The following is a 14,320-nucleotide window of genomic DNA, read 5'->3' as shown; positions in this document are numbered from 1 at the left end:
GAGAAAAAATATTTGAGTTATCCCCCTTTGAACGATACTAAAACGCTTCCAGATTTGGAATTGTCTAAAGTGACAGTTGAAAACACAATACAAGGTGTGGTCAGGTGTAAGATACTTGAAACTATACACGGTCGTCTGGATGTCGTGGATGGGTACGGGCGTCAGAGAACCAAGGGAGAAGATGTGGTCAGGGTGTGGATGAAGGGCAATAATCCAACTGGATATGCTGTAGTGGGTGATGTCTTGGATCTAAAAAATGGCAGCTATGTTTTCAATGTAAAATGTCTCTGGACTGGATTATCTTCGGTAACGTATTTTTTCCTAATTGATTAAAATAATGTTTTTTTTTTTAAAAACCGTTTAAAATTATACGCTTTTATTTTTGCCGAAAAAAAATAAAGTATTTTTTTAAATATTTAATAATGCACCACTGTTTTGTAGATATAGTAAATTTGTATTCTATGTATATAAAATCCTTAGTACAACTTGGCTTTAAAAGTTGGTTTAATTATTTTTCCACCAAAGTTAAATATTTTATAGCATTTGAGAAATAAGTACTAAATGGTTTATCTAAGCCTAGAAATTTTCTAACAAATAAATACTAGCAATACTTATAGTAATTTAACTGAAGTTTTAATTTTTATTTTAGATTTGTAAAGTAAGGGTTTTGTTGTGACAGGTGATGCTATATTATTCAATATGAATAAACTATTAAATAAATCAGAAATAGAATTGTATCATAGATATTTTCACATTAAATTGTCACTGCGCCTTGATATATGAGTCAAATTTGAAATAAATTGGCGGAAATAAGATAATAGCGCAAGGCATCTTTTAAAAAAAGAGCTTGTAAAATAAAAGAGATTTCAGCAAACTGTGTTAATCATTAACGATTGAATTTTAGGATTGCAATCCAGTAAGATTCAATACAGAGACACATTTCAAATATGTTTTTTTTAAAAGGTTTTTTTTTTAAATTAAATTTTGAGTACAGACAGATGTTTTAAAAAACTTTGCTCGCTAAAATATGCAAGGGATCTCATCAGCGACCCAAAGCTTTGATCAAAGAAAACAACATTGTTCTTTTTTTGTTGTTGTTGTTTTTCAAAGCAATTCAATGCAAAGCAAACAGAAAGTATACTAGCTACGAAAGCATAAATAGGCGAATGTTTCTAATTGTTATAATTCAAGATAGGGTCTTGAGTTTTAACAAATAATTGTCTAATCTTTAGCTTCACTTGGCCATCGCCTACCCTCGTGAATTCATCAGGACCGTCATCCACCAGATTCACATTGGGGCAACAAGATTAATGGCCGCCACATTTAAAAAGGGAAACTATAATGAGGTAAATGCTGGAGAATATAAAACTCCGTTTTATTCGCTTACATTTACCTATAACTTTGTTAATGTATGTATATATATATATAATTATATATATATATATATATATATATATATATATATATATATATATATATATATACATACATATATATACATACATATATATATATATATATATATATATATATATATATATATATATATATATATATATATATATATATATATATATAAAAGCGTGCCCGTACGCACGTTGCCTTGGTTTCATAAGAAGTATGACGTAATATTTAAGATGTTTTTAGCAATACGTTACCAATCCTATGTTCATAGACGCGTGACCTTGTTTTCTAAAACCGAGTTTAAATGTCAACAGTGCCTGCGCCATATTTCTTGGGTGATATTTTTCAGGGCACCGGTTTACCTACATTACTACCCAGCAGGCCCCAGTACGTGGTGTATGATACTGTATGTTAATCAGTTTCCATAATTTGTAGGTAGAACACACTTTAGCCACCTCCCAGGTGTCAGGGGCGTAGCAGTGGGCTGAAAGGGAGCCCCCAGATACACTACCGTAGGGGCGCCGCGTACGGCCCCTGGTCATTGAATGTCGTGTGCCTCAGTGTCAATATTATAAACGAACGTAGGTGCCATAGGGCTCAAGAGAAAGACGAGAGCGCCAAATCGCACATTCCTGTGCCGCCCTTGGAAAATTTATTTTCTTCACCTCGTGGGAGTATTTTTTATCAACTCCCCAAATTTTAATGGCTTTCGGATGAACGATGTCGATCCGCATCCTACTTTGATTTTATAAACCGTAAATGGAGACAGTTTGAAAACTCTCGGGGCGCCACCCTAGCAATATTAAGAATGATTTTTGGCTAACCCCCCCCCCCCCCCCGGTGTGTTCTCATCAAGTCCTCAAAGTTTGATGGTGATTGTATGAACTTCCCAAGAGTATTATCAACTTCCCAAAGTTTCATTTCGATCGGATGACAGTTGTAGTAATTCATAAAAGACATACAAACACACAGACACACATTGTTTTATATATATATATATATATATATATATATATATAGGGTTATGCTAACGGTGTTTATTATAAAAAAAAATATAACAGGACACCATTTGTTTTCAAGCTCCAAACATACCAGGTTGGGAATGTATTTGTAACTTCAGCAAGTTTGGTTACGAGAATTATTACTGTGGTAGACCGAGAAATAATCAGTAAGCTTACACATACATACTCTCTCTGTATATATATTTCCTAAATATATATATATACATATATATATATATATATATATATATATATATATATATATATATATATATATCTTCAGTTTATCATGTGACGACTGGATAGAAGGGGGATATTTAGATTTATCACCGCCCCACGACGTTACAGAAGATGAAAGAAGTCTGATTAAGTCTATTTGCACGTAAGTTTTTTCTTTACTTTTGGAAATCAAGATTTTAAGAAAACGGTAAATAACCGTGTTTGTGTATGAAATTAACAATCTCTATTTTTTAATTTAAAATACTAACTTACTATCTTCTGAAATATTTTTACGTTGCAAAGTTTATTATTTAATATGTGTTCTTGCTTTGCCACACGAAAGTAACAGGTAAACATTCTAGTTAATATTTCTTACATTAATTTTGTTCCGGCTTTACGAGTTGAAAACTCATCCACAGGAAACCATCAGAGCGGACAGTTGCTCACAATTTTAAAATATCTACAGAAAATACAGGTATTCTGGTTGTGACCATTCACTAAAATATAATTTTAATAGAATATGTTGAACGATGTTAATCTCAACGTTCTTAATGTTGGATTATCCATTCCGATGACCAGCACAACATACAACATCACATATTTTATGTTGATACATAGGTTATTAAAATAAGCATTACTTCTTACTCATTCAATATATATATATATATATATATATATATATATATATATATATATATATATATATATATATATATGTGTGTGTGTGTGTGTGTGTGTGTGTTTGTGTGTGTGTACACCTTATTGAACTTCAAAATGATTAATCTCAGCGGCGTTGATTATCATACCAAGATCAACACTTCATACAACACAACATATTGTAACGTAGATCACTTACATTTTAAATGAGCATAACATTTTCTGTACGTTATTTGTAATATATATATATATATATATATATATATATATATATATATATATATATATATATATATATATATATATATATATATATATATATATATATTTATTTATTTATATATATATATATATATATATATATATATATATATATATATATATATATATATATATATATATATATATATATTGCAGATAACTTTCCTGAATCACCCCCTTGTTACACGTCAAATAAAAATGTCACCTGGACAACAGCAATGCCTAAAGGCATCTGGACACCTGGCAATATCTGGAAGTCTCTGGTCTGTAAGGACGTAGGGGTCATCAATACAGACTGGACATTAAAATGCCTCAGAAACACATCCGTCTGGATCTTCGGGGACTCAAATGCCAGGATGACCTATGATGTGATTCTAGAGCTGACAAAATGTAACAAAACAGAAGGCGAATACCCTAAAGGAAAATGCAACAATCCTGAGACTGGACTCTCCATAAATGTTTTTTGCCACGAAGGACCGGCGTATGTATCCTCAAAAAAAAGCGACAATTTTACTGTCCCAAATTTTATACAGAAGCTTCCAAAAAACCAGAAACATATTCTCATCATTAATTATTACCTCCACTACACGGCTTCCCATCTCGCTGTGCTGTCGTTACGTATGAAATCTCTGAGAGCCGCCATAGAAAAACTGCTTGAAGAAAACCCCAACGTCTTGATAGGACTTAGAGGTCCACACATCGCTTCTTTATATTACGATTACAACCATGCAGTTGGAGGGGATCCTTTAGGACCTCAGTATCTCCATATAATACGAGACAGGTTCAAAGGCCTAGAAGATAAAATCGTGTTCTTAGATTTGTGGGAAATGTCCATTGGAATAGAAAACTTTGATTATCATCCACCACAGTATGTTAATCTTGAGATGGTCAAGTTTTTGTTGTCTTTTCAGTGCCGGTGATATGAAATTATACAATTTTTAATAAATTGACACACCAAATTTAAAATTCAAACATTCAACAATTTTATAGTATAAAGCAAAGTGGAGGATGTTTGTTTGTTAATCACTGCTAATGGATCGCTATGTTAATCTTAAGATGGTCATGTTTTTTAGTCCTTTCAGAGACAAAAGTCAGAGGGAAGATTTTCGACACTTTAAATGAGCATATGAATTTTAAGATTTCAAGTTTCAAATTAATCATTAATATGAAATTGTGTTATTTAATTTGTTTTGTTTGTCACTTGTTTAGAGTAATTGTATGTAACGCACTTCATAAAAGTTCAAAAAATAAATTCTCAAATTAATTTGTGATTTTTTTAAAATTAAATTTTATTTAAATCTAGTTTTAAAACGTATTGGTTGACTGACCCATGTTTTTAAATGCATGTGTTATTAGATTTTAAGTTATAATAATCCGTTTTTTAAAATAACATTTCATAGAACCAGCATGGAATGACACATGTTAGTAATATTTCATTTAAATTTAGTAACTCTAATTTAATGGTACTGTTGAAAATTCTTTGTTATTAATATATTAATGTCGGAGGATTTAGACAATAAACCCAACGAACTGAACTGCCGTCTCCAGACATAATAAAGACCTAATAAAGTTTCTCCCAGAGTTGGGTGTACTGGGGCCAGAGTTTAGATAGCTCATGATTGTATAAGGACCCACCTTTACGGTGTGGTTTTAGTTTTCCGGGGCCATGATACAAGGCCGTGTTTCATCTGGACCAAAGTCCACACATAACTTTTCACTTAACCAGCCACTCTAATATTCATATTATATAAGTAAGCCACTCTCTCACAAACTCCATACATAACTTACACTTCGCACCACAAGATACACTCTCACAAAGTCCATACATAACCTTATTCCACTCCGTTGTTACACACAAACTCACCACCACCTCCACCCCATTTTACTTATCACGGGACTTACCTACTACGTTAAATAACACATCATTAAAATGGTTCCTTGCAATCAGCTAGCACGCACTTCAAACTATAACATGTCACACAGCAGCCTTGGTTAAACATCTCCTTTTTCTGAATTGTTTCCTAATTTTTTTTATAGTCAACTGGTCTAGACAACTATAAATCTTACAAAATATTTTCAAAAGTAAATGAAGCTGATAGGTGGATATAAATATTTAAAAATAAATAAAAATAGAAATTAAAAAAACAACAACTCATTTTCGTTTTGTTTGATATTGTGTAGCATATTTATTACATATCAGCAGATTTACAACCAAATACATGAAATTAATAAATCTACTAAATCAAAAATGAAAAAGGAAATTAAGTATTTTGAAATTTTGAAATTAGGTATTAAAATAACATAATATTTACAGACACTATAAAGTTCTTAAGTGAGTGCTATTCTAAATAATTTGAATCATGGATTATATATATATATATATATATATATATATATATATATATATATATATATATATATATATATATATATATATATGGTGTGTACTTGACGTAATCGGTCAGGCTTTAATCCAGCCATCTATACCCATGTCTAACAGAAAGTGATAACAGATATTTATGTGTGTTTAAATTTTAAAATTTAAACCGCAGTGCTTAAAGATAAGCTCAAATCAGCAACAGGTAAAACGTTTAATTGATTTTTAATGTAAACTAGACTACCCGTTATCATTTGATAACTGTGGGTTTCGGGGGTAATCCATAAATGACATCACGTCTGTCACTATCATCACAAAATAACCATACTCCACAATCAATAAGGCGTCACACCTCCGACATTTTTGTCTTTTAAAAAACACTGACTTCGCCTGAGTATGGGTCTGACAACATAATCTTTTATTTGCTGAGGTCACAAAAACAGATCAACTCTACTTCACCTACCAAGTGTCCTCCCAACTCAGACATGTTTTTGTCTGTGAAAACACAGATTTTGGCTGAGGGTGGGTCTGACCATACTATCTCTTCATATGCTGTCGTCGCAGGTGAACTTTACACCTACCCAACACTACTTCACCTGCCCAGTGTTCCACCAAGTCTCAGACAACATGTTTTATCTTTAAAAAAAGAGATTCCGGCCGAGCATGGCTCTGACCACACTATCCACGGTATATACTAAGGACAAAGAAACAGGTGAACTCTACTTCACCTGCCATGTATCCCAATAGGCAAAGGCAACATTAGCATTCACAGCTAAAAAAATTATTTAAAATTTTAAAAAAGAACACCGACATGTCTAGAACCCATACCACCCGCATGGTACCTAAGGTGCTAACCTCTTAGCCATCTAGGCTCGTTTGGAGAAGTTAATAACTTATATATTTTACTTCTAAGCTGCGTAAGAATCTTGACATATTTCTGTGGATCTAGAGAAATGTATTGTATAACAAAATAAAAAGTGTTCAAACATTGATTATAGAATTGAAACGTAATAAATACAGCAAACGGACGTATTGTTAAAGTTATAGCCGACAGAAAATTAGCTTTAGAACGCGTTAAACTTTTGATTGGGCCACAAAGTCTATGATGGAAGCCGCCATTTTATTGTACTAAAAAATAAACAAATCATGTGACGTCACTATTCCCACAAAGTTAAGTGAATGTTTTAAACTTTTATAATTAATATGGTTAATCTACCTATGAATAAATCAATAAATTAATTAATGTCTTTAAATAAATTTGTGATTAACAGTCTGTCTGAAAACAAAAATTGTTCTCTATCTACATAGTATTTTACAGCTCTCTACATAGAGCAGATCCTCTACAGTAGTAAATCAGACAAACAAATAAACAAACAAATAAATATTCAAACATATTCAAATATTCCTTAATAACACGATTCGTTACACAAATTACATAAGTATCAAAGCTAATTATTTTATAGAAATACGCTTGTCGCCTACTTATTATTCCCTGTCGAACAACAAAACCATGCGATACAATAAAAATAACCAAAAATAAAATATCAGTAAGAGTCTCATGTAAAGGTATATCGTCTTTTAGACTACCCGTTACCCTTGGATAAATGTGGGTTTCGGGGGTCAACCCTAAATGACATCACGTCTATCACTTCGTCTCCAAAAAAAACAACAGAACCCACATTAAAAAAGACGTCACACCTCAGACGTTTTGTCTTTTAAAAACACCTATTTCGGAAGAGCATGGGTCTGACCACACTATCCTTTCATATGCTGGGGGTAAAAAAAACCAGGTCAACTCTACTTCACCTGCCCAGTGTCCAGTCAACTCAGACATGTTTTTTTAAAAAAAAACACAGATTACAGCTGAGCATGTTGTAACCAAAAGAAATATTAAATATATGGAAAAGAAACACTTTTACTATGTCGGCTTCACTCGCCCCGGAGAATTTTATTCACCCCTGCCAATTTTCAAGCGTCCCTGGGGAAAAGTCTGAAAGATACACTGGTGGCATTTGTAGATCATACAGACTAAAGGTAGAGACTACTTCTGTAATATTGGCCCGTTATCTATCTCACGCATTGTTTCATTCAGTATATTTTCTATATAAATTCCATTTCGTTGAATGAGACGGTAGACATGCTTCGGGTTAAGAAACGATCCCCTTTCTCTCCCCCCCCCTTCCACCCGCGTAGAGTCGCCTGAAAGAAACTCTAAACGCGACTTTTGCCATGCTTAAGCTTAGGTGCAATGTTTAGGGGTATGTCTAAGACTATATTTAGTATCATTGTGCAGAAACAAGCTTAAATCCAATTAAAATCCCGAATCTGGATATAAATCAGTTTTTAAAGACATGTTTCGTTTCCGGTTAAATTTGAATTTGAGGTGGTGATTTTGATTTTGGATTCGATTTACATAAAAAGACAACACTATAAATCTAGCGCCCGTTGTATCTCTCCCTCAACGGGCCATTCATCTCGTATTATAGAATTATTGAATGTTTCAACTTTATAATTTGTGTGCCAATTTATTAGGCGATGAATAATTTCATATCACTGGCACTGAAAGGACAACAAGAACTTGAACATCTCGAGATTAACATATTGCGGTGGATGATAATCAGGGTTTTCTATTCCAATGGACATTTCCCACAAATCTAAGAAAACGATTTTATCTTCTAAGCCTTTGAACCTTTCTCGTATTATATGGATATACTGGGGTCCTAAAGGATCCCCTCCAACTGCATGGTTGTAATCGTAAAATAAAGGAGAGATATGAGGAGCTCTAAGTCCTATCAAGACGTTGGGGTTTTCTTCAAGCAGTTTTTCTATGGCGGCTCTCAGAGATTTCATACGTAACGACAGCACAGCAAGATGGGCAGCCGCGTAGTGGAGGTAATACTGAATGATGAGAATATGTTTCTGGTTTTTTGGAAGCTTCTGTATAAAATTAGGTACCGAGAAATTGTCATTTCTTTGTAAGGTTATATACACAGGTCCTTCGTGGCATAGTACATTTATAGACAGTCCAGTCTCAGACTTGGTGCATTTGGCTCTAGGGTATAGGTCTTTTGTTTTGTTACATTTTGTTAGCTCTAGAATCACATCATACGCTAATCTGGCATTTGAGTCCCCGAAGATCCAAACGGATGTGTTTCTGAGGCATTTTAATGTCCAGTCTGTATTGATGACCCCTTCGTCCTTACAGACCAGAGACTTCCAGATATTGCCAGGCGTCCAGATGCCTTTAGGCATCGCTGTTGTCCAGGTGACATTTTTATTTGACATGTGACAGGGGGGTAATTCTGGAAGATTTTCTGTGAAAAACAGTAAAACACTGCCAACATCAACGCCAATTTTTTGTAATATAGTCATGCTTTTGTTTTTATTTATTAATCTAATATCATCATTGCTATGATTACCACATTGCATAGAGATTATGAAAGTATTTTTAGATATGTAAACATAAAATTACCTGCATTTACAGTATTTATTTTTAAACTGTGTGAAACTGCCCTCTGTGATGGTTTGCTGTGAAAAAAGTTTTACTCGTGAAAGTAGGAAGTTGACATTTTTCAATAATGCAAAGCTTAGTTCGTGGCACCTAAATGTTAGAAAAAAATGTTCTTAACTTGGGTTCATTGAGAAAAATGAACAAACAGAATAACTCGCAAGTGCAAACTAAGCAGCTAATACACTTTAATTTTGTCGTTTTGCTGGAAGGTTGATTTATTATGCTAAATGTACATATAGTCATTCAATGTTAATTTATAAAAATGCTCGAATTAGGAAAACAAAAATGCCCTATGCCAAATTTATCAGTGGACCCCTTTGTCAGCCGTTAGGCCACAAAATAATGTTTATCTGTACTGCAATAAATACTATCGTACAGGTCTGCGTTGCTGCAATCTATACCCACATACCAGGGTAACGAAAAAATGTGTAATGGTTTAACCCATATTCTGCTAGCGTCCCACTTATGGGACGCTTGGTAAAAAAAATTGCTAAAATTTATTAAATACTAGTTAAAACACAAATTATGTTTCATTGTATTTGAAAATGGCTAAACTATTGAATTTGTGTGTGTTTTGTGAAAAAAATTAATTTAGAAAAATGTTATAGTTCCGGATTTGCAGGACTTGTCAAAATTGCTGAAAAAAGAAAACATGCGCACAGGATAATGCATATCTTCTAAAATATTAACATTTTAAGTGCAAAATACATTTGAAACTTGTAGCAGTACCATATTTCTATCAGATAAAAATTTAAAAATAACAATTTTTTTTTACTACTTCGTTATATCAAGTGTACAACAAGCGTCCCATAAGTGGGACGCTAGCAACGAATGGCCACATGTAGATTGTTACACAAACGTCACATTTATTGGACACTAGCGAGAAACAAAGATGCAAATGTTTATGTTAAATGGTTATTTATGGTGAAACAATTGTTGACTTTGTTAACTGCTGAATTTGGGGTGTTTAGTAGTATGTATAGATATTTAATTATGACCTTGACCTATATTTATGCAGATTGTTACACAAACGTCACATTTATTGGACACTAGCGTGAAACACAGATGCAAATATTTATGTTAAATGGTTATTTATGGTGAAACAATTGTTGACTTTGTTAACTGTCGACTTTGGGGTGTTAAGTAGTATTTATAGATATTTAATTATGACCTTGAGCTATATTTTCTTATATATTATTGTATTAGAAAATTGCAAATATTGAAAAAATTAAATTTTATTTTTAAGTTTTCAGAATTACACTTACTGAAGTATTTAATACCATTGAATACAAACTAATTTAGTATTGCTGTAAATTTACTAGCGCGTGATATTAAAATTATAACAAACCAGAATAATAACAATGGCCACAATTTAGGTGAAATGATTCAGTCATGGGGGTTGGTTGACTCTCTTCATATAAGAGGGCTTAAGCTAAATATAGCAGAAATGTGAATTAGCTGTGTACAGTTGTCATGCCCCAATAATATCCCCCTCCAAAGGTTACCGATACCAGCTTTACTTTGTTAACTTTTTAAGGAGATTCCTGGTGTTAGATTGGGAGCTGTTCGCATAGTGAGGTGCATACATGGATGAGAGCCATGAACACTCAATACAAGCCCCCAGAGACGGATCCGTGCCCTAGAAATAAGATGTCTGATGTCCTAATGTACGCCTGTGGGGGGGGGGGGGATAGCGAGGGTAACAAAAGAGAAGATGGCTGGATGACATCTGGGACTGGACCGGAACATCTTTTGCAAATTCACTAAGGGCAGAGTTTCTTTCAGGCATCATTTCGGAGGAGGGGGGGGGGGGGCTCTGCCCCCAGAAGAAAATGGAATTTATATACAAAACATACTTTTACCAATGTCCACCCTTCCCCTGAAATTTAAGTCCCCATCCCTGAAAATTTCAAGTACGCCCCGCAAAAAAATCAATTATTTATATTTAATTATATTACAGTTTCGATGAATAATAACAATATTTGTGATCATGTGTGTATAATTAGATGTACTAGTCACAGCTTTACTTATTTCCAAGTGTTGTTCACTTTGATGGATGCTAAATTGAAAGAAAACTAGACTTTTGAACATAATTTCTGCATTTTAGACCATGGTATGGCTAACCCAATTGATCATTATCAGTATTTTTAGCTGTCCTAAACAATTAAATCATTGGTCTAACAATACAAAATCAGTACACAGCTTAATTTTCGCGTGATTAGCCATATTTCGTGAAAAATGATTTTATTTTTCAATAAATGTACATGGGGCCGTTCGTTGCTAGCGTCCCATTTATGGGACGTTTTTTAAAAAATCGATATTTAAAAAAAGTATTGATTTTTAAAAAAAATCCATAGTCATTCCTTCATTCAGTGCCCAAAAGCTAAACCATATCAAAAAATTATAAAAATTTGAGACCTTGGGATAATATGGGTCAACGCGTTACCAATTGTGTATTTTTAGTCATATGACGTTGATTTCTAAAACTGAGATAGATAAAATGTAAACAACGCCATTGGTTAATCATCCTTTGTCGCGCGATGTGAAGGGTTACACTACCGTTTTAATCATCGAACATAGAGGCCCACCTTGTCTCTAGTGTAGGGTGCTCTTTTCTTAGTGTCATTCGTAAGCCGGGGGCATCGAATGCCGCCCCTGTTGCAGCTTGGTCGTTGAGTAAGTAGTACCCCTGACTGCAGGAGCACTCAGGTAACTACTGGCTAACTTGGGGCGCCCAACCTTACCACTACTGATGCGCTGGAGGACACCTCTTATTCGATATAGTAATCAATTTTAGTAGCCCTCTGCGTCCCTCATGGATAGCACTCATTAAAACGAATATAGGCGTCAAAGAGCTCATTAACGAAAAACTTTAAATGTAAGCGCTATATTGATTAAAGATTACTTACATCAAAATATGAAATGTAATTAAGGTAATTATTAGTAGAAAAACATTGAAATTATTGAACTTAGCTTGTTGTGAAAACACTGTCCATGCTTGTTATTTTTTTAATGGCACAAGTGTTATCATGTATGTTTAGTACGATGGAATTTCAGGGACAGCAGACAGTTGGGAAGGGGGTACAGGTCTGTAGGGTGGGGTAGGAAATTTTCTAGTAAGTTGAGGTTTGTAGCAATGCATGTAAGTTTACGGGTGTCTGATCCTAATCTCACTGAAGAGTCAAAGTTCAAGTTTATTTGTAGGCCAATTATCTCAATGGCTTGCACGACAATGCGACAACGCATATAGTGTTTATATTACAGATGGACCCGGTTTGACACCTTCCCCCTCCCCAAACACACACGCACAAACACACTGTGCAGCAAGAAATGTTTGGGGGCCTTATGTAACTTTAATTATTTCTAAAGATATTTACATATAACAAATATCACAATTTCAATGTAAAAGTTTTAATTTTTTTAATATGGAAAAGAACCCGTGCGTGCCCCTATGTGCCTTGGGCCCTTATGCTTTGCTCACGCTAGCTTTACGGTAGCCACGCTACTGGCCCTCGCTCCCTTATTTGTAAGTAATTTTCATTTTCGCAGTTTTCTTTTCCGCATTTTCTGCGATTCATTTTAAATAATTTGATCAAGGCTTTTAGTTTTTTGCTGAAACATCAACTAAACAGAAACGTCTTTTATGAGAAGCCACTTTCCATTGTTGCTGACATACAATATGTTTCGTTATACTAATAGTCGTGAGCACACCAAAGAAAATAGAAAATAATTCAGAAATTCAATATTTTAATAATTAAGATTGTAAAATGTACGCCTTAGAATATGAAAATATATTTCTTTTCTGCTTTAACAATTAATATTAACTTAACCTTCTGACTATAAACCGCTGGTCGAAACAAAGATATTTCAAAATAGTTGTCTATAATGCGAAACAATGGTATACCTGCATATGGACTTGATAAGGCTCCTTTCAGCGCTTATGACGTCATGGGGAAGTGGTACATCTAAAAATCCTGTTTCAATCCAATCTTCACATTTGAGTCTGTTGATCACACATACAACATTTATTTATTTATGTATTTATTTATTTATGTACTTATTTACTTACGTATTTACTTTATGCTTTTATTTATGTATGTATATATGTTTTTATTTATGTATGTATTTATGTTTTATTTATGTATTTATTTATGTATTTATTTATTTATGTATTTATTTATTCCTCCCCCCTCACTCCCATCTTCCTTCTTTCCTTTCCTTTACTTTCCATTCCATTCCATTCCCTTTCCTTTCCTTTCCATTCCCTTTCCTTCTTTCCTTCCTTCCTTCCTTCCTTCCTTCATTCTTTCCTTCCTTCATTCCTTCCTTCCTTCCTTCCTTCCTTCAAAAAATAGATCATGTGTGTCTCACTTACTGTTGCTTTCTTGGTCTACCACAGTAATAATTCTCATAACCAAACATGCTGAAATTACAGATACACTCCCATTCCGGTATGTTGGGTGTTGAAAAACAAATGGTATCCTGTAAATAAACATGAAAGAAATGTTAACTATTAGACATATATATTAACATATATATGTATATATATATATATATATATATATATATATATATATATATATATATATATAATATTTTCTTTACGTTATGCAAAAAAAGCAAAAGCAGTGGCAACTATAAAATAAATTTAAGTCGTTATATAAACAAACCCTACTCTATTATTTATAATAAGACAATGCGATGCACTGAAAAGCACTGCAGGGTGCGATGTTTACTTTTATGGTTCCAAAATCTATAGCGATGACGGAAGGATGGAAGGACTGACACACTACCACCAGCGTTATATTATAGATAAGGTTTGTTGGACTAGACTGTCCGTTATCCCCATTAATATATAGCCTTAGTATAAAGCTTCTGCTAAAAATCATT

General features: G+C 33.5%; 1 protein-coding gene and 1 long non-coding RNA gene across 2 annotated transcripts; one reads left to right on the top strand and one right to left on the bottom strand.

Annotated features, from left to right (window-relative positions):
- The first annotated feature begins 237 nt into the window (after positions 1-237).
- LOC131931910 (uncharacterized) lies at positions 238-2,791 on the top strand. Its single transcript, XR_009384411.1, has 4 exons — positions 238-306; positions 1,233-1,346; positions 2,466-2,572; positions 2,689-2,791. It is a non-coding gene; the product is annotated as an uncharacterized LOC131931910 (long non-coding RNA).
- Positions 2,792-8,469: 5,678 nt separating this feature from the next.
- Positions 8,470-9,291, bottom strand: LOC131931917 (NXPE family member 4-like). The gene has a single exon (XM_059288746.1). The coding sequence runs from the start codon at positions 9,289-9,291 to the stop codon at positions 8,470-8,472; it is 822 nt and encodes a 273-aa protein (XP_059144729.1).
- Positions 9,292-14,320: the final 5,029 nt, after the last annotated feature.

The sequence above is a fragment of the Physella acuta genome, unplaced genomic scaffold, assembly GCF_028476545.2.
Source record: "Physella acuta isolate Inbredline_101_S28 unplaced genomic scaffold, ASM2847654v3 ptg002053l, whole genome shotgun sequence".
NCBI classification, from domain to species: Eukaryota; Metazoa; Mollusca; class Gastropoda; family Physidae; genus Physella; species Physella acuta.
This window is presented reverse-complemented; position numbering and strand designations above follow the sequence as displayed.

Coding starts and splice junctions, on each gene's coding strand:
- LOC131931917 (XM_059288746.1), bottom strand. CDS start 9,291: ATGACTATATTACAAAAAATTGGCGTTGATGTTGGCAGTGTTTTACTG.